This window comes from Gossypium arboreum, chromosome 11, assembly GCF_025698485.1.
Source record: "Gossypium arboreum isolate Shixiya-1 chromosome 11, ASM2569848v2, whole genome shotgun sequence".
NCBI classification, from domain to species: Eukaryota; Viridiplantae; Streptophyta; class Magnoliopsida; order Malvales; family Malvaceae; genus Gossypium; species Gossypium arboreum.
The window spans coordinates 16,808,414-16,835,613 of record NC_069080.1 but is presented as its reverse complement, the minus strand read 5'-3'; the positions used below and the strand labels follow the sequence as shown (position 1 = coordinate 16,835,613).

At 33.9% G+C, this 27,200-nt stretch overlaps 3 protein-coding genes and 1 long non-coding RNA gene across 5 annotated transcripts; all 4 read right to left on the bottom strand.

Annotated features, from left to right (window-relative positions):
* Nucleotides 1-5,357: 5,357 nt before the first annotated feature.
* Nucleotides 5,358-5,848, bottom strand: LOC108471602 (uncharacterized mitochondrial protein AtMg00810-like). The gene is made up of 2 exons (XM_017773199.1): nucleotides 5,572-5,848; nucleotides 5,358-5,524 (listed from the first exon to the last, which is right to left on the bottom strand). The coding sequence occupies exons 1-2, from the start codon at nucleotides 5,846-5,848 to the stop codon at nucleotides 5,358-5,360; spliced, it is 444 nt and encodes a 147-aa protein (XP_017628688.1).
* A 189-nt stretch (nucleotides 5,849-6,037) lies between these two features.
* LOC108471601 (uncharacterized) lies at nucleotides 6,038-8,201 on the bottom strand. The gene is made up of 6 exons (XM_017773198.1): nucleotides 8,087-8,201; nucleotides 7,494-7,998; nucleotides 7,098-7,271; nucleotides 6,683-6,983; nucleotides 6,380-6,583; nucleotides 6,038-6,289 (listed from the first exon to the last, which is right to left on the bottom strand). The coding sequence occupies exons 1-6, from the start codon at nucleotides 8,199-8,201 to the stop codon at nucleotides 6,038-6,040; spliced, it is 1,551 nt and encodes a 516-aa protein (XP_017628687.1).
* Nucleotides 8,202-9,355: 1,154 nt separating this feature from the next.
* On the bottom strand, nucleotides 9,356-13,462 carry LOC108472955 (uncharacterized). 2 transcript variants are annotated; one of them, XR_008274590.1, is made up of 8 exons: nucleotides 12,982-13,462; nucleotides 12,446-12,825; nucleotides 11,768-11,875; nucleotides 10,599-10,664; nucleotides 10,439-10,481; nucleotides 10,271-10,339; nucleotides 9,995-10,134; nucleotides 9,356-9,709 (listed from the first exon to the last, which is right to left on the bottom strand). It is a non-coding gene; the product is annotated as an uncharacterized LOC108472955 (long non-coding RNA). The 2 variants fall into 2 exon arrangements; XR_008274589.1 differs by having other exon boundaries at nucleotides 11,768-11,872; nucleotides 12,982-13,461.
* A 5,987-nt stretch (nucleotides 13,463-19,449) lies between these two features.
* LOC128283722 (uncharacterized) lies at nucleotides 19,450-20,245 on the bottom strand. Its single transcript, XM_053021103.1, has 2 exons — nucleotides 20,083-20,245; nucleotides 19,450-19,985 (listed from the first exon to the last, which is right to left on the bottom strand). Exons 1-2 carry the CDS (start codon nucleotides 20,222-20,224, stop codon nucleotides 19,783-19,785), a joined length of 345 nt encoding a protein of 114 aa, XP_052877063.1. The 5' UTR covers nucleotides 20,225-20,245; the 3' UTR covers nucleotides 19,450-19,782.
* Between the last annotated feature and the right edge of the window lie 6,955 nt (nucleotides 20,246-27,200).

Genomic DNA, 27,200 nt, shown 5'->3' with positions numbered 1-27,200 from the left:
CCACCCGGGAGTACGAAGATGTACAACGATTTGAAACGCCGATTTTGGTGACATGGTATGAAACGAGACATCTCCGACTTTGTTTTGAAATGTTTAATATGTCAACAAGTGAAAGCGGAACATCAAGTGCCTTCAGATTACTTCACCGATCACGATACCCGAGTGGAAATGGGATCGAGTCACAATAGACTTTGTATCCGGCCGCCATTGTCGCAAGTAAGAAGGATGCGATTTGGGTCGTGGTAGATAGATTGACTAAGTTGGCTCACTTTATCCCCGTACGTACGGATTTTTCAATGGACAAACTAGCCGAATTGTACGTTTCTCAGATTGTGAGATTACACGGGGTGCCTATTTCCATCGTATCGGATAGAGATCCGAGATTTACCTCGCGATTTTGGAAGAAGTTGCAAGAAGCTTTGGGTACCAAGCTACATTTCAGCACCGCCTTTCACCCCCAAACCGATAGTCAATCCGAGCGGATAATTCAGATACTTGAGGATATGTTAAGATGTTGCATCCTCGAGTTCAGTGGTTCATAGGAACGATATTTGCCTTTGATTGAATTCGCCACAACAATAGTTTTCAATCAAGTATTAAGATGGCACCTACGAGGCTTTGTACGGTCGTAAATGCCGTACACCATTGTTTTGACCGAGCTCGGTGAAAGCAAAATTTTCGGTGGATTTAATTAGAGATGCTGAATGTAAAGTGAAAGTAATCCGTGAAAGTCTGAAGATAGCCTCGATCGTCAAAAGTCGACGCGGTCTCAAACGAAAAGACATCGAGTATCAGGTGGGAGATAAAGTGTTTCTCAAGGTTTCGCCTTGGAAAAAGATACTCAGATTCGGCCGTAAGGGCAAGTTGAGCCCGAGGTTCATTGGGCCATATGAGATATCCGAGCGAGTCGGTCCAGTTGCATATCATTTGATTTTGCCCCCTGAACTCGAAAAGATTCACGATGTCTTTCATGTTTCGATGCTTCGACGCTATAGATCTGATCCATCGCACGTGATTAGTCCATCGAGGTTGAAATTCAAGCCAATATGAGTTATGAGGAAAACCGATTCGTATCCTATCACGTGAAGTGAAAGAGTTGCGAAACAAGCGGGTTCCGCTAGTGAAAGTGTTATGGCTCAAACACGGATAGAAGAAGCTACTTGGGAAACCGAGATCTCTATGAAAGAGCGATACCCAACCCTATTTACTCGTAAGATTTTCGGGACGAAAATTTCTTAAGTGGGGAGAGTTGTGACAGCCAAAATTGACCCTAGTCGGGAGGTGGTTTCGGGACCACAAAACCGAGGCATAAAAATAATTTATAATTTATTTTGATGCCTATAATATGTGTTAATTCATGTGTGACATTTTGATGTTTCGATTTAGAGTTATAAATGTGAATTTCATTAGAAAGGACCTAGTAGTAAACTTTGAAAGTATGATGGGGAAAGGTGTGATGACTAGTTGAACATGCATGCAAAAATAAGGATTTGCATGTCAATTCCCCCAACATGAAGTGGCCGCCATGGCAAGAGTGGATGGGCAAAACATGTCATGAAACATGTTTTGTTGGTGCATTAGGGTGAAATAATAAAATAAAGAGCATGGGCAAAGAAAGAAAAAAAATGGTCTCATCCATGCTTCCCCCTTGGCCGTGAGTTGAGAGAAAGGAAAAGAAAAAATTTGGTTCATCCATTCTCATTTTCTTTGGGCTGAAAATTCTAAGAAGGAAGGAAATTTTGCTCCATTTTTAGTTTAGAAGAGATCTAGAAGGAGATTTGGCTATACTTGCATCAAGATTAAGGTATGTTGAGGTTGTGTCACGAGATTCATGCTTGTTTTGGTTGCTAACTTGATGTGCATGTTAGCCATGGTTCAAATCCTTGCTATGCCATGAAAAATGGTATTTGGCCAAGGTTGATATTGTGTTAAAGCCATTGCATGCTAAATGTGAAGCTTGTTGATGATGCATGTAATGATGGATTGACTACTCTTGAAATTTCTTTTAGTATTCTTGAGTAGGACATTGAATTCTTTGTTTAACCATGACCGAAGTTGAAAGAGTATGGTTGTGATGTATTCGCCATGGTGCATTCATGAGCATGATTTATGCTTGTTACTTGATTGGTAAAATTTGTGTTTGGATGGGTATGAACCCCTTGAGATTCGACCTTGCACCTATATGTGTATACATGTTTGCACATGATGTATTGGCATGACATATATACTATTTCAAGGTATATATTTGCTTGTGATGATGTTTCGTTATGAAGCACATGAGAGATGTGTATTGAGCTACAATATGTAATGCGTTAGTTAGTAAAATGCATGCTGTTTTTGTGTGGTATTAAGTGCATAATTGGCCTCAACATGGACATGCATATTCGGCCACATGAGGGAAATTGGTGTGCATGCATTCGGTTAGAGGCAAGCATATTGATGCCTATTCTTGGCTTAGAAAATTCGCTAAGAGGAATATTAACTAATGTGTTGAGTTCGATTCGTGATTTCGTACATATGCGACTTTGATGCCTAATGAGCATATATATTGGCTAGGTATCTTGAATTCTCTTCGATGCTCAAATGATAAAACCAATTTATTTGTTAAATTAAGCTCAAGAGCAAAGGGAGCTAAATCCAATAAGGGAAGGAAAAAGTCGTCGAATAGCATTTAAATCATTCGACCACGTCCGAGGTAAGTTTTCGAGTATCGAAACTTAGATTTTGATTCGATTGAATGAAGTAATAAGCAATCGAAATTGTGCCTTTGTATGTGGCCATTGAGCCGAAATGATATTTTTGCTAAGTGAATTGTGCATAAAAGTTGTGTTATGAAATTGAAACAAAGATGTGTGTGAATGTTCGAGTGATATCTGCTAAGCCCAAGGCAATTAGGCGAGTTATGATATCCGGCTAAGCCCAAGGCAATTGTGCAAATTGTGATATCCGGTTAAGTCCCAAGGCCTTTGTGCGGGTTACCATAACCGGCTATGTCCCAAGGCGTTTGAACGAGTAGCTATATCCGGATAAACTCCGAAGGTATGTGATTCGAGAACTTTGAACTTGCTGGAAAATTTTCAGTTAATGCACTTGTGAAATTCCCAACAACAAGGTATGTTTTGTGTGTGCTTCAGCACACTATGAGTAAGTGCGTATGAATATTCGCTCTAATGATAAATGAGCTATCGGCATTAACTAGGCCGTTATTTGTGTATGAATATAAGAGTTGGGATTGTGAAGTAAGCATGTCTTTGAGAAATTGTGCATATGAATTATTGTTTAGCTACTTGAATGCTATGCTTTGGTTGTGTGTATATTATGGCTCAAACTTACTAAGCATAAATTGCTTACTCCGTTTCTTTGTTTCTCTGTTTATAGATTTTGCTCGTTAGCGATCGGATTCGGGATCATAGAAGTTGAAGTCAACCACACTATCAAAGCCCTTTTGGTACTCCTTTAGTTGAGTTTTGGATATGGCATGTATAGGACCACCCTCGGTTGTTTTAAGTACTTTGTGATGTATATGTGTGCGGCCATGCGAAAATGGTTCGTAAAAGTGGAGTATGGAATTTGACCATATGTGGTTTGTAATTATATTTGGTTTCATGATGTGATTATGGTTTGAATGAGAGTGTTGGTCACATGATCAGCCATTGGAATGGCTAAATATGATCATATGTGGACCTAAGTATGACTAGACTATAGTTGGTCCATGGGAACTACAATATAGGTAAAGCCTACCTTAAAACAGAGGCTGCCAGCTGCAGTGACGTGGATGTGAAAAATAACCAAAATTTGTAGGAATGGTGTTAAATAGTGAATAAATTATGTGATCGAACCTTGACGAGTCTATTTTCATATGAAAGTAACGAAACGATCATATGAACAGTATATTGAGAGATATTAAAGTTCTCGTGAGACAGGGCCAGAACGGTTTCTGGGTCCCCTGTCGCGACTTTGAAAATTTACCATAAATTATCCAGAATGAATTAGAAGTCATGCCTTATATGTCCAGATTCCTTTTTCAGTCTAGTTTCATTAGAAACAAACGGAATCAGTATTGAAACCCTGTACAGAGAGATATTCAAGTTGTAACGTGCGAAGGTCAGTGTAGTCGACCCCTGTAACATGGGTGACTTTAACTAATAAACTGTACCAATTGGCCCGACCAAAAATTCTAGAAAAAAATCCAGGGATGGATATATGAGTCTAAATTCAGGGAAAATTTACGGAATCAGTTTCCGAGTTCTGTAACTCAAGATATGCTTTTAAAGGAAACAGTGACGCAGTTTTCCAGCTTGCCTGGGAATGTCAAGTTGGTCGGTGCTATAAGTGGTTTTGGCTTGTTAACCCCTCGTGTCCGACACCGGCAACGGTCTCGGGTTCGGGGTGTTACATAACTAATCAAAGTTAACTAACCTGGTGATAATATTTTTCTGCTTTTCTTTTTTATGTCCTTGTTGTGGCTTCAATTTTCAGTTATGCAGCATGTGGCAAGGCTAGAAAATAGTTTGACTAAATTAACGAACTTACAGACCTGTGGTAGTACGGAAAGCCACCCCATCTCTTTTCCTATGTTTTAAGTTTAAATCAATAACTAATAATCAAAACAATAAAAATTATGTCTGAAAACATGAGAAATAGAAGCAAAAATGGATGTCTGATGAGAGATAGAAAGATTTTCTTCTCATTACTTGAATAAACAATATGCCATGTACATAAGTAGTTCAATTACATTGGTAAAAAACAAAACTTGCTTTTGCAAGTATCCAAGCTGTTAAATCAGATTAAAGACAACCTAAATGACTACTAAATCAGTTAAATACATGATTAACCCTTAGCTGAACATAACAGAAAAAGTTTACAACCAAAATAAAAAAAGTCAACTATTATAAAAAAAAGTTCTACAGCCAAATTACACCATGGACATTCACATGTTGCTACTGTGTTGCTTGGTCACTTGCATGCTACTGCATTATGGCTTGGTCACTTGCATGCTGCTGCATTGTTACCACCTTTTAACACTCCTCCTTGGCTACAAAGCAGCAGACTCCAATTTCCTTATTCAAATACTCGAACCTTGTGGCAGCCAATGGCTTGGTCAATATGTCTTCAAGTTGAACCTCCGAGCAGCAATGGATCAAGTTGATTTCCTTTAACAACTCTGTCTCCCTTATAAAATGGTACTTGATTTTGAAATGCTTGGTCTTGCCATGAAATACAGGATTCTTGGCAATTGCAACAGCTGACTGATTGTCAAATGGCTTCAGCAGTAGCAGCTGCAATATACTCTGCATCTTCAGTGGATTGAGCTACTGTCTATTGCTTCTTAGAACTCCAACTAAAAAATCCTAAACCTAAGTGAAGAAGTAGCCCGATGTGCTCTTCATGTCATCAACTAAACCAACCCAATCACTGTCTGAATAGCTAACCAGCTTCAATTCTTCAGCTTTCTCAAACTTCACACCATAGCTTAGGGCCCATTTGACATACCTTAAGGCTTTTTTAGCAGCCTTGAAATGAGCTACATCGCAACAATGCATGAACCTCGATAGAAGGTTGACTGCATACATGATGTCTGCCTTGTTACTATCAAGTAGAGTAGCCAACCAACCAGACTTCTATAGCTCTTCTCTTCCACACGATCATGATCACTATTGTTGGAGAGTTTTTCTCCTAGTGCCACAGGAGTGCTAGCAGGTTTGCAGTTTTCCATGCAAAATTTGCTTAGAACCTTCAATGCAAAAGCTTGCTGGCTTATAAAAATACCATGCTTATTTTGATTCACTTCTATACTAAGGAAGTAGGTAATCAAGCCTAAATCAGTCATCTCGAAAATATCTTGCATTTACTTCTTGAATTCTTTAATCAGCTCACTTTTACAACCGGTCGCCAATAAGTCATCTACATACTAAAACACAATCAGCAAGGTTTCTTTTTCAGCCTTCTTCACATAGAGTGTAAGCTCACTAATGCTCTTTTCGAACCCCATCCTTGATAAGTATGCATCAATCCTGTCTTACTAGGCCCTTGGAGCCTATTTTAGGCCATATAAAGCTTTCTTGAGCTTGTAGACTTTGTGCTCTTCACCAAGGACTTTGAATCCATCAGGTTGTTCAACAAAGATTTCTTCCTTGAGAAATCCATTTAGAAAAGCTGATTTAACATCTAGTTGATACACTTTCTGCTGCTTCTGAGCAGCTAAGGCAAACAACAACCTTATGGTGTCCAACCTTGCAACTGGTCCAAATGTTTCAAAGAAATCGATGCCATACTGCTGACTGCTAGCCTTGTGATTTTTTAGTTACCCATCTGCATTATGTTTGGTTATGAACACCCATTTCACACTAATGATCTTTTTGTTTGTTGGTCTATCAACCAGCTCCCATGTGTCATTTTTTTGGATCATCCTCAGTTCAGCTTCCATAGCTTCTTTCCAACAGCCCTCCTTTGTAGCTTCATCAAAACAGGAAGGCTCAACAATGGTCATATCACATCTTTCATAGATGTCCATTAAGGTTCTAGTGCCTCTAACAGGTGCATCATCATAATCATCTTCAGTTTCGGCTTCAATCTCAGCATGCTGTAGATCAAGATCATACTGGTCTTACTTAGGCAAACTTGCATCTGTTCCATCCCATTTCCAACAGCTTCCTTCATTGAATTTCACATCCCTACTCACAACAATTTTCTTAGTAGATGGATCAAAGACCCTGTACCTTTTCTTTACACTATTGTAACCAACAAAAACTCTAGGCATGGACCTCTTCTCTAGCTTGGTCCTCTTTTCAGTTGGCACCAGTGTATAGCATAAACAACCAAACATTTTCAAGTGTGAGACATTTGGTTTTTGACTAAACCAGGCTTCAAAAGGTGTTTTTCCTTTGACTACATTAGTTGGCAGCCTATTTAGCAAATACACAGAGGTAGTTAATGCCTTAGCCCAAAAATTGTTAGGCATCTTGGCTTTAAACAATAAGCACCTGTCCATATCGAGAATAGTCATGTTCTTCCCCTCACAAACACCATTTTGTTGTGGTGTATAGATAGTGGTTAATTTGTGCTAAATTCCAGCTTCATCACAAATCTTCTGAAACCTTTGAGATACATATTCAATCCCATTATCAGACCTCAATGTCTTCAACTTGCAATTGGCTTGATTCTCAGCCAATGACTTGAACTTGCAAGAGAAGTTTGCCACATCTAACTTTTGTTTCAGAAAGCTCACCCAACAAAATCTGGTGCAATCATCAATGAACAATGCAAAGTACCTACTTCCATTCAAAGAGGAGGTTTTTATAGGTCTACAAATGTCTGTATGGACCAGTTAGAGCCTCTCTTGAGCTCTCCAAGCTTTGTTAATAGGAAAAGGTAGTTTGGTCTGCTTGATAAACTAATAGACTTCACACACATCTTTCTTAGGCTCGATCTTGAAGATGTCTTCAACTAGGCTCATCTTGTACAGTAGACTTAGTGACTTATAATTCACATGCCCTAGCCTCTTGTGCCACAAACATGATTCATCAGCCGGAGCTGTATGTGCTTTTGCTTCTAACTGATTCACATCTAAAATAAAGGATATGTCATGCATAGCTACTGTCACCAGCACTTGATCAAAAATATCCTTGAATACACAAGTCTTTCTTTCAAAAACAAAGGAGTAACCCTTCTCCAACAACTGACCAACACTAAGTAGATTTTGGTCAATATCAGGTACAAAAAGAAATTCTAAGATAGTTTTCTTACCTGACTGAGTGCTAATCATAACCTTGCCCTTGCCTTTGGCCTCTATGAACTCACCATTCCCAATTCTGACTTTGGGCACAAAGCTGGTGTCTAGCTCCCTGAACATGCCTTTTTCTGAGGCCATCTGATGAGTGCAGCCACTATCAATCAGCCAATTCTTCCTAACTTTGCTCGAGCTTGCAAAGCAGGAGGCAGTAAAGACCTGCTCCTCCTGAACTTGGACATCCTCAGCAGCCTGACTTGATTCTACTGCTGTGGTTGTGTTTTTGCCTTATTCTTTCAAACTTTCTCAATGTGGCCAAGTTGCTTGCAGCTTTTACATTGAATGTCAGGCCTGTACCAGTAGTATTTTTCCAATTGAGTAGACTTCTTGCAGCAAGTGCAAGGTGGAAACTTCTTTTTGGCAGCATCATTCTTCCCTTTCTCTTTCTTTTCTTGCCAAGGCTTCTTGCCATTGTAACTTGAGCTTGAGCTTGAGCTCTCTCTGCTCCTAGCTTGAAAGGCTCCCTCCAAACACTCTTCTATTTTGTTTGCTCTTCTTTGCTCTTATGTATAGAAAGCATTTATCAGCTCTGTCAAAGGTATAGCTGATAGGTCCCTCAAGACCTCTAAAGAAGAGATTTTTGACTCATACTTCTCTGGAAGAATTGTGATGACCTTTTCAACTATCATTTTGTCACTATCATCTCCAAGAATTCTTATGTTGTTGACTGTGGCCATAATCCTGTCAACATACTGCTTGATGGTTTCAGACTCCTTCATCCTCAGATTCTCGAAGTCCCTTCTCAAGTTGATTAATTGTTGCTGCCTGGTCTTATCTGACCCTTGAAACTCTTCCTTGAGTCTGTCCCAGGCCTGTTTTAGAGTGTCACAAACCATTATCCTTGTGAAAATAACATCTGAAACTCCATTTTGAAGGTATATCATAGCCTTATACTTTTTGGCAGTGTCCTCATTATGCTACCTGATTTGAGCTATGGTCGGATTAGCTCTCAAAGGTGGTGGCTCTGTGTCAGCTAGAACAAAACTCCACAGCTCATGAGCCTACAAATATGTCTTCATTTTCACAGGCCATATGTTGTAATTTTCACCAGCAAAGATACACTACAGGAGAACAGACTTTTAGCGGTGTTTTTTTTTTCCTTTAGCGGTGTTTTTAAGCGCCGCTAAAACTATTAGCGGCGTTTTCACAAGCACCGCAAAAAATGCCGCTATAGCAAAAGCCGCAAAATTTTGCGGCGTTTATTTAAAAAAATGCCACTAAAAACCATGACCTTTAGCGGCGCTTTTTTCACAAACGCCGCTAAAGACCATGACCTTTAGCGGCGTTTTTTTCACAAACGCCGCTAAAAACCATGACCTTTAGTGACTTTTTTTTTACAAACACCGCTACGTAACAAACCTTTAGCGGCGCTTTTCTCACAAACACCGCTAAAGAATATAACCTTTAAAAATATATATTTTATTAAATAATATTTATTTTCTATATTATATTTTATTTTGAAACTTTAAACTATATACTTTTAAGGATAAATAAAAATATTAATTAAATTAAATTTTCTATCAAAATTTTAACTTTAAAACTAAATATAAAATTGATGAATTTAAATTTAGAATTTAAATATTATGTTTAAATAAATGGGCAATCTACCAGCAACAGAGAGATAATACAATTTATGAAAATTTATGTCGATGAGAATTTTTAGATAAATTTTAAGCACATTTACATTTATGGGGAAATATACAGTTGTGCAAAAGGAGAAATGACTTCCACTTCAACACCTGCCTCTTCCCATGTTTCCCTTATTGCCCCGTCAGCAACAGACTCCCCATCATGAGCACTTCCTTTTGGCGTGTCCACATAACTACCTCGACTTATTCCAGATTGGAGATTGAATCTCTCAATCCAACCCCCTGCTGTACCTAGAACCGCAAAATTACCAGAAGTGCTGATGGCACAGGCCTGCAACCAGATAGAAAAAACCATCAGTCACAATTTGTATAGTTTATGAAATACTAGTTTCTAGCAGGGTTTCTCATCTTTGAATAGTTTAATATCAGTAGTATTTGTTGCTTAATGTTTTAAATGAAGATGAATACATCAACCATCTTGTCTATATTCTATAAATAGACAAATTCAGAAAAAGCACTGAATGTATTCACTACATTTTAGTGCAGGAAAAAAGATATTAATACATAAAACTCGTGGAACTAAATACAAAATAGTAGGAATTTGATAGAGCATAACCTTCACAGGAGTTGGATTTTCAGGACATGGTCTCAGGATATGCTCACCAATCACAAAATTTTGAAGTCGCCACACATATGCCTTTTCAGTATCCATATGGCATGTAACCACATTGCACCAATCTCGTTCCCTGATTTCAACTTTTTTATTGAAAGAGAGAGCCAAACTTAGATCACTTTGACATAACAAAAGAACATACCACCATGCAAAATCAGATAGTTTGCAAATTTTTATTTAAGTTTAAACGATAAAAGAGCATATAGCAGAAGATCATACCACATTGCACCAATCTCGTTCCCTGATTTCAGCTTTTTTATTGAAAGAGAGAGCCAAACTTAGATCATTCTGACATAACAAAAGAACATACCACCATGCAAAATCAGACAGTTTGCAAATTTTCATTTAAGTTTAAATGATAAAAGAGCATATAGCAGAAGATCATACCACAATCAAATGCGATAATAGGCTTTAATTTCAGTTCCTCCTCCTGAAATTGAAAATAAGAAACTAAGTTGAACACAAAAATTAACTCAAAAAATTACAACAGCCGACTAATACATGCAGACATAGCCAGAAAAGTACCAACATTTCACCCCAGCCATACCTTCATTCTTAGTTTATTGGCTCGCTTAGATATGTGATCTTGAGACAGCTCTCTACTTTGTTGATCCTGATCATAACAAAATTGACAATTTTTACCAACAAATTATAAAATTATATTAATTGTGAAGTAGCATGTAAATATAGAAATTCATGGATGGAGGGTGAGAATAAGAGCAAACAATAAGTACAGTTTACCCAAGAACCAAAGCTCCTTTCAAATTGCAGATTAGGTAAATAAAGGATTTTAGCAGGTCTTAGAATCAGACAAAAAAGTAAAGTTTATATGATATTCACACCCAGATTTAGTTCAGACAATTTAATCAATTGAAGATCAGATTTGCATCAAAGAACCAACATGCAAAAGTAAAGATATGGAATCTAGGATAGTATTAAATCCTACACACAAAATAATACATGGATACTGACCTTTTACAAAAATAATTGTCAATTCAAGTACCAATAAAAAAAACTCCCATTATAAAATTTTAAAAAAATGAACAAAAACAATAAATAAACAAAGATTAAGAAAGGAAATCTTTCATGGAAAAGCAGATCAATTAATTTCAAACATAAATGATCAGTATAAGAGATAGAATAAAAAGCCTGCATATTGCATTGATAATGATAAATCTAAAATCATATACTTATCAATGCATGAACATGATAATCGAGGCTCTCCCTTAACTCCGTGAGCCCTTTTAGTCTCTGCTCAAAGTATGGGAGGCAAAACACTGACACGAGGATAATAATTTCCGTTGAGGGTCCGAGACGAACCTCCCTTCAACAAGTAGTTAAAAGCCAGTACTAAAGCTAAAGGGGTCTTCTTTTAGGACATTTTTCAAACAATTGATGAACTAAAAGCATAGTTAAAATGTGGTAGCTTATGTGAAATTTGTCAACAGCTTTCGGATCATCTGGATTTTTATCGGGGTGAGCTCGCCTTGCCTGAAAAATACAATGCAGAAGAAACCTAAACTAATAATGCAGAACAAATTTCATCACCCAAATCTCTAATGCCTATTGCATAATTCAACATGAAAACAAAAAATTCATCCAAATTTTCTCACAAATCCCAGAAGAAGAAACATGGTTCAATCATGCATCAAGGCATTGCTTTCAAATGTTCATAAATCAAAATCATGAAAATCATACAAATGTAGAAAAGCTTACTTTGAGGTAATAAGCCTTCTTGATTTCAGGTATAGATGCATCAACATTGACACCCAATATATCATAATATGAAGTGTCTTTTTCCATTGATCTTCTCTTGCCACACTGCTTTTAACATTAGAAATTAATCAACAAAAAAAGAAAAAGATAAATCAATGAAAAAAAATTCTCAATAAACAGAACAAGCTTATAGTAAATGAATCTACAAGCGATGTGAATTAAGAAGAAATAATAAGAACATTGTTTTGCATTTTGTATTTAAAAAGAAAAAACTATGATCCTAAAATGGTATAAGAATCAATAAATCAGATCTCTAAATTTAATGCAAATAAGAAAATTCCATGGAGAAAAAAAGGCATTATATATTCAAATTAATGAGAAAACAAAACAAAACAAAAGCAAGAATTTTTGAATTTACATGTTTAAGCAACATTAATTTGTAATTTCAACAAAAAAGAAAAAAGCTTTCTAAATAAACTTAGCATGAAAAAGAGGTGAGCTTATGGTCGTTCTAGAATATCTAAGGCAACTAACAGCTGTAAAATATAAGCCTTGCAAACTCTAAACAATGGAAAATAAGAAGCAACAAGTCTATATTCTTGCTTTATGAACTCAATAGCTCAATCACTGATAACAATAAATAACGTTGAATTAGCTATATGATAGACAAGTAATTACAAGCATCCTTCTGTTCCTCTGCCAATGCTGCAATTGCTCTTGTTGTGTGCGTTTTGGTGGAGCAGGTCGTCCATCACTTTGAAGAGCCCCACTGAGATTCTTTGCTAAGGTAAAATCCTTTTCCTGGAGATTACTGCAATCTAATGGTTAACATAATCCAAAATCTGATAATTTCATATGACCATTTTTATCAAGTAGCAGGTTGTCAGGCTTGATGTCTCTGCAGCATGCCACATAGAATTAGTTCACCCCTTAGTGCAAATCCAGGAAGATTATTACATAAAAGCTTAAGAAGATTCAATGTCAGGTCCATGTTTCTTGTCGAATTCTTTCTTAATGTACTCAGCTACATCTTTCTCTACATTGTTCTTCTCGAAAGCCTAGTCAAAACCCCCAGAAGGAAAAACCACTCCAAGTCAACAAATTTACAGTATTTACTAACAAATCAAGATCAAATGAAGAAAACCTAGAAACTAATTCCAATAAAAAAAGCCATAAAAATTAGGAATCTTGTAAGGTAGAGAAAAAGAGCTAACGGAAATGGCTATATTGACGGCCTCTTTTTGCATGTCGTCTTTCATGTCGGCACTTTTGATGATAACTTTCTTGGGTTCTGCAGTAAGCGCCGGAGAAGGCTTCAATTCATCGGTTTTCCGTTGTTTCACCGTCAGAGATCCGGTGGTGCTTCTCTTGGCTGCTTCAGTACTCATCCTATTTTTTTCTTTTTCTTTTTTCAAATTCCAGAGCCAAAAGAAGAGAAAAAGAAAAGGGAGAGACTCAGTTTCCACAAAATTCTAGTTTGCAACAATGGGGTTTTTGTTTTGGAAGAAAATGAAAAAATGGAAAACTGGAAATGATTTTGCAGGTGATACTTTGGTGAATGAATTGAAGTCTGTTCACTGTTGAGAAGAAGAGGGAGTAACAAGCGGTAACCAAAAGTTATTTTTTGGGATTGAGCGGGATTTTAATTTCCCTTTTTTTGGTAAAGTAATGGCCTTTTTCCGGCATTTTCAACAAAAAGCACCACTATAGTTTAATTTTTTGCGGCATTTTTAATAAAAATGCCACTATAGTTTAATTTTTTGTAGGGTTTTTCCTAAAAACGTTATTATTGTTTAATTTTAATTTTTTCTATTTTTTCAAAATTTTGTGCTAACATTATCATTTTCTGAATTTTTTTAATTTTGAATATTTAACTTTTAACTGAAATATGGACAAAATATTAAATATTAAATATTAAATATATTTAATTTTAATTTTTAATTTTTAATTTTAAATTTTTTGAAGACTTTTATAATTTTAAAATTATCATATAAAATACAAAAGGAAAATTTAACATAAATAAAATGAAATCGATGAATTAAAAAATACAAAATGACACAAAGAATACAAGCATTATTCTTTTAAGTATAGTCTGCATTAGTTATTTAGATTTTATATAAATGGCATTTAATTATATGTATACACCTAAATTTTGATAGAGATACATCTCATAATTATATATGAATTTCAGTTTAATATGTAATTGTAGACGTGAAATTCTAATTGTGGTTTAAATGTATAGTTGAAATTAACTTTAATTTTGATTTAATCATAAACGTTTTAAAAATAAATAGATCAATAATATATTTTTATATTGGATAAATATAAATATTTATGTATGCAATATATAAATATAAAATGACATTATATTAATAATTGTGTTAATAATTTACAAGAACTAGATCAAATTAAAGTTCATATACACAATTGCACACAAAACCATTGTTAGAAAAAGAAACATTTACCGGGGATAACCATAAACATAATCTCTAAACATTAAAAACCTAACACTTAACCCCAAACCCCTAAGCCTTAAACCCCAACCCTTAAACCATAAATCATAATTCATAAACCTTAAAATAACAACTCATACACTTTAAACCCTAAATCATATACCCTAAATCATAAACCCTAAACTATAATGATAATTAATTCAATATTTTAAAATTAATACTATCTCTTTTACAATTATATAAAAAATATTTATCATATAGATTAAAAAACACTAATTAATCTAAACCCTAAACTCATAATCCTTAAACTCTAAACCTTAAATCCTAAAACATAAATCCTGAACCATGAACCCTTAACCCTTAACCCTTAACACCTAACACATAAGCCTAAAACCCCAACCCTTAAACCACCCTTAAACCATAATCCCTAAACCTTAAAATAGTAACTCATAAACATTAAACCCTTAACCATATACCATAAACCCTAAACTATAATGATAATTAATTCAATATTTTAAAATTAAAACTATCTCTTTCACAATTATATAAGAAAATATTTAACATATAAATTAAAAACAATCAGTCATATACCAAAAATCTTTAAAATTATTTTAAATAATAGTATTTTAATTTTTTCATTTTTAACAAATATTTTCTATGTTTTTACTTTCAATTTTTTTATGTGTCATTATTTTTTGAAGAATTTAAATATTTAATTAAAATGAATTATATTTTAATATAAATAAACCAGTTAAATTATAAGTGATAGATGAAATATTTTTTGTGGCGTTTTTAAAAAGCGCCGCTAAAGCCACTAAAAGTTCAATACAAAATGATGTCGTTTTGCAAAATTATTTAGCGGCGTTTTTTGAAAAACGCTGCTAAAGATTGAGCATTAGCGGCGTTTTTTAAAAAGCGCTGCTAAAGGCACTAAAAGTTCAATACAAAATGACGTTGGTTTGCAAAATTATTTAGTGGTGTCTTTCAAAAAACGCCGCTAAAGATCGAGCATTAGCGGTGTTTTTTAAAAAGCGCCGCTAAAGGTGTACCTATAGTGGCGTTTTTGAAAAGCGTTGCTAAAGCCACTAAAAGTTCAATACAAAATGATGTTGTTTTGCAAAATTATTTAGCGGCGTTTTTGAAAAGCGCCACTAATGCTCATTTTTTAACGGTGTTTTTCATTCAAACGCCGCTAAAAATCTGTTTTGCTGTAGTGATAGGTGGTGGTGGTGGTGAAAAGCTCATCCTTTTGCAGCAACTAAACAAGCCAACAAAGATAGCTTATGTTTCTTTTCTTTCAAACACGATTCAACACAAACTAACACACAGTAAAGGCTGTAACACCCCCTACCCGTATTCCGAGCCTAGAATAGGGTACGAGGCATTACCAAACTTAATATGATCAATCATGTAAAAAAAATCAGCCATAAATTTTTTTCTAAATTAAAAACTTTCATACATATGTTTAACGTCCCTTATATGGGCCTATGGGATCCAAAACATACATTCAGGGTGGTTCGGGACCAAACCGTAAACATATGAAACTTTTACAACACTTAGAAAATTTTCACACTTTGGAGAGTCACACGCTCGTGTTTTCAACCCGTGTAACTCTCTGTTTATAACTTCATCACCCTTGTCAGTCGTACACTTCATATAAATAACAAGAAACGCGTATGGGCTTAATTCTCATTCAATTTCTCATATATATACACAATTTCACATTATGTAATCATACAACATATATCACCCATATCTCTGTAATCTAAATATATTTTCATAACAACTTATCTTGATTTCGACTATTTCATATTTAAGCTTAAATAACCAAAGTATTTGAAATATCATCTTTATGCAAATAGTACACATGAGGTATATAATTCTATAATTATGAATAAACACATTTATCAAACATTTTCCATATTCATATATCAATGTCTCATGTCTCCATATATCAATAATCGTCATTTTCATGAATTCGAGTTCAATTTCATAATTATTTGTCTCGTGTTCAATTTATTCCATATCGAATTTTATTCATTAAAACATTTGAATTATCAATACATATGGACAAGACATTCAAGATGAACAATTATATAATCACAAATGAATTCATTTATCAACCAAGTTCTATACTCATATCTTATCAACTCGTACTTCCTTATATCACATAATTCCATGTAACACTTACCAAACTTTGTCAAATTAGTGAACGTCTTACGGAATTGAGTACTTTGTTTTCTCGATGCCATAGTTCAACTATGGTCTTACACATCTTCACATAATGATGCCATAGCCCAGCTATGGTCTTACACATATTCATATATCGATGCCATAGCCCAGCTATGGTCTTACACGAATCACATATCTCACTGATGTCATATCCCAGATATGGTCTTATACGGAAATCACTTGTCACTTGTCACTAGTAGCCGAAGCTACCACTATTCACTGATCAGGTAGCCAGAGCTACCATTTTCACCGATCAAAATGCGAGCTACCACTTTTCACCGATCGGTGCGAGCTACCACTTTTCACTATCAGGTAGCCGGAACTACCACTTTTCACTGATCAGGTAGCTGAAGCTACCACTTTTCACTGATCAGGTAGCCGGAACTACCACTTTTCATCGATCGTGTGCGAAGCTACCACTTTTCACTGATCAGGTAACTGAAGCTACCACTTTTCACTTGTCATTTGTCATTGATCAGATAAGTGTAGCTGAAGCTATCACTTATCACTTTCACTTTTCCTTGATTAGATAAGTGTAGCCGAAGCTATCACTTATCACTTGTTGCCATGGTCCAACCACGGTCTTTTCCTTCAATTCATCTTGTCACTGAACTGAAATGCTTAATTTGATCATTTATTCAAATTTCATGCTTTTATATTATTCACGATTTTATCATCAATACATATGAAATAACACATCATGAAATTCATAAAATTAACAAATAATCACTAAAATTTAGCCATGTAAACTCACAAGTTCAATTTTTGTACTATAACTATAATTATAATTTCATAATAAATATACCAAATAAAACATTATATCATTTTTAATCCAACACTTATCGATTATAATCGGGCATGTGATCAATTTATACACGAGTCATTCATATATTTTTGTATATTTCCCTCCTCCTCCTCTCCATCCACATCCGTAGTATAAACAACACACTTTTAGGTAACATTATCCATAATTTTCACTATCTACTTATGTGAATATTCAAGCTGTCCATCTGTGTCATAGTCACTAAATTATTTTTATCTTGAGCTACAGAACTCAAAATTAAGATCCATAAATTTTACCAGAAACTAGACTCATATTTCTTCTCACCATAAAAATTTCATAATTTTTGGTTGGTCCAATTAATACAGTTTATTCATTGAAGTCTCCCTTGTTCTGCTATCTGACAGTTCCGACCCTTCTTCACTAAAAATTAATTATCTTCTCGTAAAAGATTTGAATGATGTCCTCGTTTGTTTCTCTTGAAAATAGACTCATTCAAGATTCTAAAAATATAAATTTAAGCCTCTAATTATTTTTATCCAATTTTTTATGATTTTCTAAATTCAGAACAGGGGAACCCAAAATCATTCTGACCTTGTCTCACAAAAGTTATTGTATCTCATGATTTACAATTCCATTGCTTACATAATTTTTTTTATAAGAAACTAGACTCAATAAGCTTTAATTTCATATTTTATTCATCCTATAATTTGATTTTTACAATTTTTGGTGAATTTTCAAAGTTAAACTACTGCTGCTGCCCAAAACAGTTTTAGTGCAAAATGTTAATTTTCATTTTACCCCAAATTTCACAATTCATACAATTCAGTCCTTACTCAATTAACCCCTCAATTAAGATAATTTTCTCAATTAATACTTTTTATAGAAATTATAAGTTATTTCATAATTATTGAAATCCAGAATTTCCACATAAAACTATAAATTCAAACTCTTTTACAATTAGGTCCCAAACATTCACTTTCTATTCAATTCTTTCAATAAAATCAGAATATAAACAATTTAAAGCTCTAATTCCATGAAAAATCATCATATAATTCCAGAACTCATCCATAACAATCTTCAAAAATTAGATATGGAATCAAAAACTAATGAAATAGTAAGTTGGACCCAATTGTAAAAGTCCAAAAACATAAAAATTTCAAGGAGAAAGCAAGAATTAAACTTACATGAAGCTAGAGTATGAAAACCAGCTTGAACCCTCCTCCATGGCTGTTTTTCAGCTGATGAATATGAAGAGAAATGAAGAGAATTCTAGATATTCCAATTTAGTCCCATTTTTATTTAGCCAATTTTGTCAATTTTTCAATTTTGCCCTTATTTCACCCATTTCCTGATTTTTCTCAGCTATTGCCGCCCAAAATATCTCCTTTGGGCTTATTTTCACTTTAGGTCCTTCCTCATTTGACAATTGAGCTATTTAATCCTTTTAGCAACTTTTACACCCTTTTCAATTTAGTCCTTTTTATTTAATTAACCACCCAAACGTCAAAATTTTCTGACTAATTAATTCTTTTAAATCACCAAATTCACTAATTCAAAAATGCTTTTTATATTCACATTTGACTCATAGGTATTAATTTATTAAATTTTCAACTCACCCGTCGGATTTAGTGATCTCAAACAATGAAAATTAGGTTGTTACAAAAGGCCTACAAAGATGACAGGCTCTTGATACCATTTGTTGAGTTTAAATCAATAACTAATGATCAAAACAACAAAAATTGTGTTTGAAAACATGAGAAACAGAAGCAAAAACGGATGTTTGATGAGAGATAGAAAGATTTTCTTCTCATTACTTGAATAAGCAATATGCCATGTACGTAGGTAGTTCAATTACATTGGTAAAAAACAAAACTTGCTTGTGCAAGTATCCAAGCTGTTAAATCAGCTTAAAGACAACCTAAATGACTACTAAATCAGCTAAATACATGATTAACCATTAACTGAACATAACGGAAAAAGTTTACAACCAAACTAACAAAAGTCAACTATTACAAAAAAAAGTTATACAGCCGAATTACACCATGGACATTCGCATGTTGCTGCATTGTGGCTTGGTCACTTGCATGCTGCTGCATTGTTGCCACCTTTCAACACTATGAAACCATGCATGTATGTCACATTCAAATATATGCAAATTATTCAGGGTTAGCACAACCACCTCTTTTGGTATAATCAAATAGCATAACTTGTTTCCTTTTTCAAATTACAGATATATTTATTTAAACTAATGATGAGAATTATCTCCTTTTATCATAAACTGTTAAAAAGCGTTATCCTGATTTGAATATTTGGTTCAACTTCGTAATATGAATCTGGATTCTTTTATCATTGGAAAAAGTAAACTTCCATCTCCAATCTCAACATCTTTCTAACTCTTTTCCTTATCCAAACTGCAACCTGTTTTGTATAAAAGAAAAAAAGAGGTTCGCTTTCAACTTGAAAAATGTATTTTCTATCCTATTCTATTCTTGACTGCTACTCTTTCTTCATCTATGAAGGTTGTAATCTCACACTCTGGTTTGCTATTACTCTGTCTTTTCTTGTCCAGGTCGGGTAGGAACATACGTCGGAGGAGTTTCCTTGTTGGGACTTTCTGGTTTTCTGTCATTACTTGGCTGCTGTTCAGCGCTGATGCTGGTGACAGTACCTGTTGATGAAGCTCCTTTCTCATAGTTGCCATCCCTACTTTCGGTTGATCCCACCGTATTCCGCTCATTATGAGATGGATCTTCAAAAAGGTGTTAAAAAGCAACTTTTGTCAACGTGGTGAAAGACATAACAAAGTGAAAACCGACATTCTATGGTTAGCCATTGTTTGGACATACCAATGCCTGGGGTGCTCCCATGGATACCTGTGGAATATACATCTGGGACTGGGACCTCAGGCTGAACTTCCCATTCAATTGGAACCCAATCCGAGCTCACATTTGAACTTTGCTCGTCTGTGAGAATAAGCATTGGGGCCATAGTGTTAGACGTGAAGACCAACTTTTATGTTGCATTAGCTAAAGAAATTATGAGTTATTGGCTCAAACCAGCAGGGGCAAAGTCTTGAGTATTGTCTGCAAAGTCTCGAGATGTAGTACCCGTTAGTGCTAAACTTGATTCAGGCCCCGTTTGAAATAGGTTCACAATATATTGAATAGTTGATATGACAGTTCCATATAGAAGATGAAGAGAAATTTCTTAACTGACCATCATCAATGAAAGTTATCTGATCATTGGCAATTGCTGAATTGAGATCTGCAAATGATGTAAGACCTTGTTCTGATGGTTGTCCTTCTATCAATCCTTGTATCGGATGTGGTTTGGGAAGTGAACTGAAAGGATGATCTGGTGAAGCGAAATCAAAATCCAAATTGTAGTCGAAATCGGAGTAGTAATCATAGGCGGAGGGTTCAGTAATCCAGAGCCGATTGTTATTTGCTATTGCTGAACCCAAATTTGAAGATGATGGTTCTCCCCCTATCACTCCTGGCATTGGACATGGTCTGGAAGATGAACTATACAGATGGCATGTCAAACCGAAGTCGAAACCAGCCTGCAAGCTAGTCGACTGCCTATTGGTATTCACTGATGCTGGATTTCTATATGGAGCTGTTGCTTGTATTCGTTGTGATGACGGTTGTCCTTCTAGTAACCCTTGCATTAGATGTCCTCTTGCAAATGAAGTTGAAGAAGTTTGTAAATACTCACCAGGAGGGGAATCAAAGAACCAGGATTCTAAGTCATACAACCATTTCATATACATTTTATATACGACCCCAGCACTTAAATTTGCAGCAAGTGCAGCGCACAATTCTTGCATTTTTCGTTCCCGAACAACCTGCAATATTGCACATTGCAATAAAAGTCATTTAAACAGCTGAAAGAACCAAGAGCTGCTTGCAGTTCTAAAATTGTTTCATCTTACCTTACGTATGCCACCTCGACAAGTAACTTGGACGAAAATCGGATGCAAGTTGAGTTCCTTTCCCTGGAATATAGGAACTCTGCGATTTGCACAGAGAAAAAAAATCTTAAAATCAAGAACATATTTAAATAATAACAATAGGGTGAAATAAGAAACAGAAAAAGGCTTACGGGAGAGGTTTGTTTTTTATAATAGATACAAGGTCCAGCATGATACGGAAGAAACGTGGATCTTTCAGTGCAAGTTTATATTGATCATAAATACTGTATACCGGTAAATCTGTGCTGTAGGGATGATTCATTATTTCAAGAAATTGGCTTCGGAAGATAGTTGAAGAGAGAGGTGGCAAAACCTCTGGTTGTGGATTTTGGGAAACTGAAGATTTGATTGAAGCCAAAAAGCAGTGATTGCAGGAAGGGCATAGAAAATCAGTGTTGATGCAAATCATAGGAGAGTCCATCTCCTTCTTGCATATAGTGCAAGCAGTCTTAAATGACAGTCGGTTTGCCAAAGAGGGGGCACCAAGAAAGGTTGTTCCATAACGATAATTCTTACTCCAAGAATTGGACGTATTGTTATAGTCTGTTGGTAGAGTAGACGTTGAAAAGTAAGATGCTTCAGGTTGCTTCCTTTTGCGTGGGCGACCTCGACATCGACCTCGACCTTGGCCTCGGACTCTGATTCGTTTATCATCTTCACCTTGATCATTGTCAGCCATTGGTCCTTGTAATCTTATGTCCAATAAACCAAGCAAATAAGAAAAACCCAGAAACGATTGCTTATTCAAGAAACCTAGTTGATTTAGAACTAGAGAAGGAAAAAGATCAAACAAAGAACATCGGGAATCGCCAGGAGAAACGTGAGGAGTCTCTTAATTCTCTTGATTTCTAAGCGACCAGCAAAGCTGAAAGAGAAACTTCCCTATTTATATTAGAAACAAGGAAAGGAATCCACCCAGATGAAGAACTGCTGACAAGCTAGGAAACAGGCCTATACACGAGTTTATTGAGAACAAATGGACGACTTGAAGAGAGTCCAATTGGGCTTTTTACTCTTGATTTTGTTAAGACTTATTTATTGTCGCACTATTCCGTCAAGACTTAATTTCTCGCACATACGATTACAAATGGTTTCCCATTAAAATATATAGCACGCACAAAAAAAAAAAAAACTAATATTAACGGCATATGTAGTGTACTAGAATTGTAATGAAATAAAATTATAATGAAAAAATTTTACACTACTTTAATTTACTGTAATGAAATAAAGTTATAATTATTATTCGATTGAATGAAATAATATTATAATAACATAAAAAAAATTAAAAGATAAGATTATTCTTAGCAGAATTTTTTAGATAGATATTATTATTATTATTATTATTATTATTATTATTATTATTATTAAATTTTAATAGAATTATTATTAAATGTAATTTAATAAAAATAATATATTCATATTATAATATAATGATTATTAAATATAATTTAATAAAATAATCATTAATAATTTAATAACATTCTTAATATAATTATTATTAAAATATGAATTAATAAAATAAAATATATAATATTAAAAAATAATATATAGCTTACTTTATTATTTTTAAACTGTATATTTAATGCGCTAGAATATCATTAGTAAAACTAATAATTTAATTATCTTCTAAATTAAAAACAAAATATTATAAATAATAAATAGCTTGAGAATTATATTTTACATTGAAATATAATGTTCATACATTAATAAAAATTACATGATGCCATTAGCTTGTATTAAATATGGAAATGTTTCAGATTAAGGTCTTATTTAACATTGCTATTGGTATAATTCTTTAGATTAAAAGATGCATATCACCATAAACAAAATGCTATGTTGATTAAAATTTTACAAATGCATCTTCAAAGCATGTAATATGTGATTCCTAATTAAGTTATTTCGACAATCGTCTTAATTGTTGAAGTTGAATTGTTGTTTTGCCAATACGAGTATATCGAACTTAACCGATATAGATCAGAAGACTAAATCCTTATTAGTAGCATTAAAGTTGTTTGTTGCAATTTTAAGTTGAATTGGGCAAAACAGCCTTTTTGAGGTTCCTATATAAGAATATATTAAATTACTACAATTATCAAACATAATAATATTCAATACCAATAAAACTATAGGCCTTTTAAGGACATCTTAGTCTATCATAAACCTATATTTTTACAGGCTTTCAAGACATGTTTGCATAAGTAAAAAGCCTGTTTTTTTTTTTAAAGCTCATGATTAGAATGTTTTGATAAATATACCAAAGATTTTTTTTTTTCTTTTGTGACTTTAGTGGCATCTCTACACTCACATCCTCTTCATTAAAAGAGCTGTAAAATTGACAAATTCAAAACTAAAGATCATTCAACAGTCCAACAATTAAATACTTAGGATCCATTTATTTGTTATAAAATATTTTTCAGAAAATAATTTCTGAAAAATAATTTACTTTTGGAAATGATTTATTTTTTGATATTTGGATGAATCAGATAAAATATTTTTTATTGTTTGGCGATTTCTGAAAATATTTCATAAAAATTGTTTTAAATGAAACAAATATATATTTAAGAATTTATTATCTTTTCTTTGTTTAATTGAATTTATTATATATATTAATAAATTTATATTTTAAATTATTTTTACATATATTGTAATGATTTATTTATAAATAAATCAAATCAAATCAAATATATAATAATACTTAATTATTAAGCTAGAATATTAACGTCATAAATTGAAAACAACCAAAGCAAATAAATTATTTCTAATTGTGCTATAAAAAATAAAAACAAAGATTGAATAATTATAAATTATCTTCTAAATCACAATTAATACTAGAAATTAATATTATTGAAATGCATAAATAGTAGTACACCACATTATAATAACAACATTGTCCAAGTGCATTAGTGTTAATGCTTAGAAATTACAGTAGCTGGGAACAAAGACCATGAAATTAGTATAATTAATATATTTGTTCCATATTTTCTGAAATGACTTAAAAGTTTTTTGTCTCACTGTGAAAGGAGAAATTACATCATAGCACACTTGTTCACACTAGCCATCCCTTTTAGGATGTTCACTATCATTTCCTCTTAATTCAGTGTATATATGGGACATATATTAATTGCCAAATGAATCAACAAACTCACTACACTTACTAACATTGACATTCAAGAAATCTGATGTAATCAAATTAAAATAGAGTAAAATAAAATTTAAAAAAGACAAAAGGTAATTTAACAAACAGACTAAACAAAAAACATTGATTTCAGCAGATGTGAACCTTGCTCACACCTCATCTTGCAGTTAGCCAAAATCTTTAACAGCTCGCAACTCGGGTTGAGTTTGCATCTTTGATGAGCTCGCAACTTTGAATAAGCTCATAACTGCGGATGAAGTTACAAATTTGAATGAGTTCGTAAGTACACGATCTGATTTCGTCATTTTATGAATGGCCACTTCATAATATTGATATTTCAGAAATCTAATGGTGAATATAGAATCAAATTAAAATAGAGAATGCATATCATGTTAACGCATAATTAAAAAAGTAAAATAAAACATAAATGAAAAATAATATTCTATAATTGAAATAATATAATAAATGAACAGTTGGAAGGAAAGGTCTTTTCTGAATAAGTAAAATAAGTTTTTTTAAAGACTCGGGAAAGACCACATGAAATTGGAGAATATAAATATAGGCCAATGAATCAACTTTCGCATAGCATCTCTAAAGCCTATAACTCTTTAACTTATAGAAAATTTCCAATTCTGTTTTCCTTAAACATTGCCTCCTTTTATAGCTTGTTCCTTGCTAGATTCTAAAAATGGGAAAGTTTATATGGTTGTGTCAAATTCATAGTCTCCTCTTGTGTTGTTCTTTCTTTATGTACTTGATTGTTCTCTGAGTTTGTCTTCCTTATCTCTTAATCAAACTCCTTCATGTATACTAGAAGACACTTCAGCCTTGCTCCAATTCAAGAACAATATGTCCAATTCAAGAAAATTTTTGAAGATTTAAACTAGAACTAGATCCAATATAAATACTAAAATGCACATCAATGACCAGATATGGCTAAGAAGTTATAAATGCAACAATATCATGTGTGAGACTGGTAATATATTATACAAGTCGAAAAATATAAAATGGACAAGATAAAATGTACTTTAATCGAAATAAAATAAAGAAAGGGAACTCTTTCCTCTATTTTTCCTTAGACTTACATCCAGATGCAAGGTATCCAATGTAACACCCCTCGCCCGTATCCAATGCTGGAACAGGGTTCAAGGTGCTACCTGAATTAAACAATAATAAACGAACAAAACCGACTCATAAATCTATATTTCAATTTAACATTTGTCAAATTTCATCTTTAAGTCCCTAATATGGACCTACGAGGCCCAAAATATGCTTAGGAAGTGAATTGGGACTAAACCGAGAACTTCGAAAACTTTTCCTTGAAAATAGGGGCACACGCCCGTGTGGCCTGGGACATGCACGTGTGGCCTGCCCGTGGGGCTTCCCCATGGTCGTGGGGTCAGCCCGTGGGCAAATCTGACTTGCTCACACGGCCGTTGGACTAGCCTGTGGGCAATACTGACTTCGCCACACAGCCTAGGCACACGCCCATGTGACTTGGCCGTGTGAAAATCTCATTTTTCACCATTTTTAAGCTATTTTCACATATCAAACACACATAGTTCATGCCAAAAACATTGGCTTATAAATCTTGATCAAATAACATTCATTTATCCAATTTCCTGTACTTAATCACAATTATACACTAATAGAACCCAACCAATCAATTATTTCAATCCAAAATATGTATATTTCATTTTCAAACACAAAACATCACATTCAACATACTTTACATATTTAATCATTCACACAATTACATTATCAAATCAACTCCTATACATGCCATATAAATCAAAAAGTTGTTTAACAAAATCTACCAGAGTAAATCTGGAGAGTGTGACCCTTGATGTAGATCCGGTCCTCCATATGTATATAAGTCAATCTACAAAACAAATAACATACACAAGTAAGCTTATAGAAGCTTAGTAAGCTCATAGGCATTGTAACGCCCCCGTGCCCGAGAACATCACTAGAGTCGAGTACGAGGTGTTAACGAACTTAATTCATTAATTAAGCAGCTCAAATAATTTATTTTTAAAATTTCCACAAAGTCGGCTAATCGCATCACATCCTTAAAATTCATATTTCGAGTTTCGAAACTCAAAATTAAGATCCATAAATTTTCCCTGAAACTAGACCCATATATCTATCTAATAATTTTTTTTAGAATTTTTGGTCAAGCAAATTAGTATAGTTTATTAGTTAAAGCCTCCCTGCTTCGTGGTTCAACTACTCGACCCTCGTATTACTTAACCACTATTCTCTTTGTACAGAACTCAAAAGACTATGCTGTTTGTTTCTATTAAAACCAAACTCAATAAGGAATCTGTACATATAAAGAATGACCTATAATTGTTTTTGTACAATTTTTGGTGAATTTTTAAATTCAGAACAAGGGATTCAGAGACCACTATGACCCTGTTCCACCAAAACTTAAATATCTCACAAAATATAACTCATTTACCTGTTTTGTTCCATCCATATGAAAATAGACTCATCAGACTTCAATTTCACAACTTATTCATCATTTAATTCCAGTTCTTACTATTTTTAGTGATTTTTTAAATTCACGTCACTGCTGTTGTCTGATTCTGATTTGTGACCAATTTTACCTTTCCAAGGATTTTCATGGTTCAGTTAAGACATAAAGCATACATGTTATCATATATAAACTTGATTAGCCATTCCAATAGCTAATCATTTACAAACCCTTTTCTTACTAAACCATAACCATATCATATGATCATTTACACAAAGTGAGTATAGTGCTATACATGCCACATTCAAAATATACAAGCCATTTTACCAATTTAGGTCTTTGGATAGTGTGAACGAGCCTTCGACCTATCCCAATT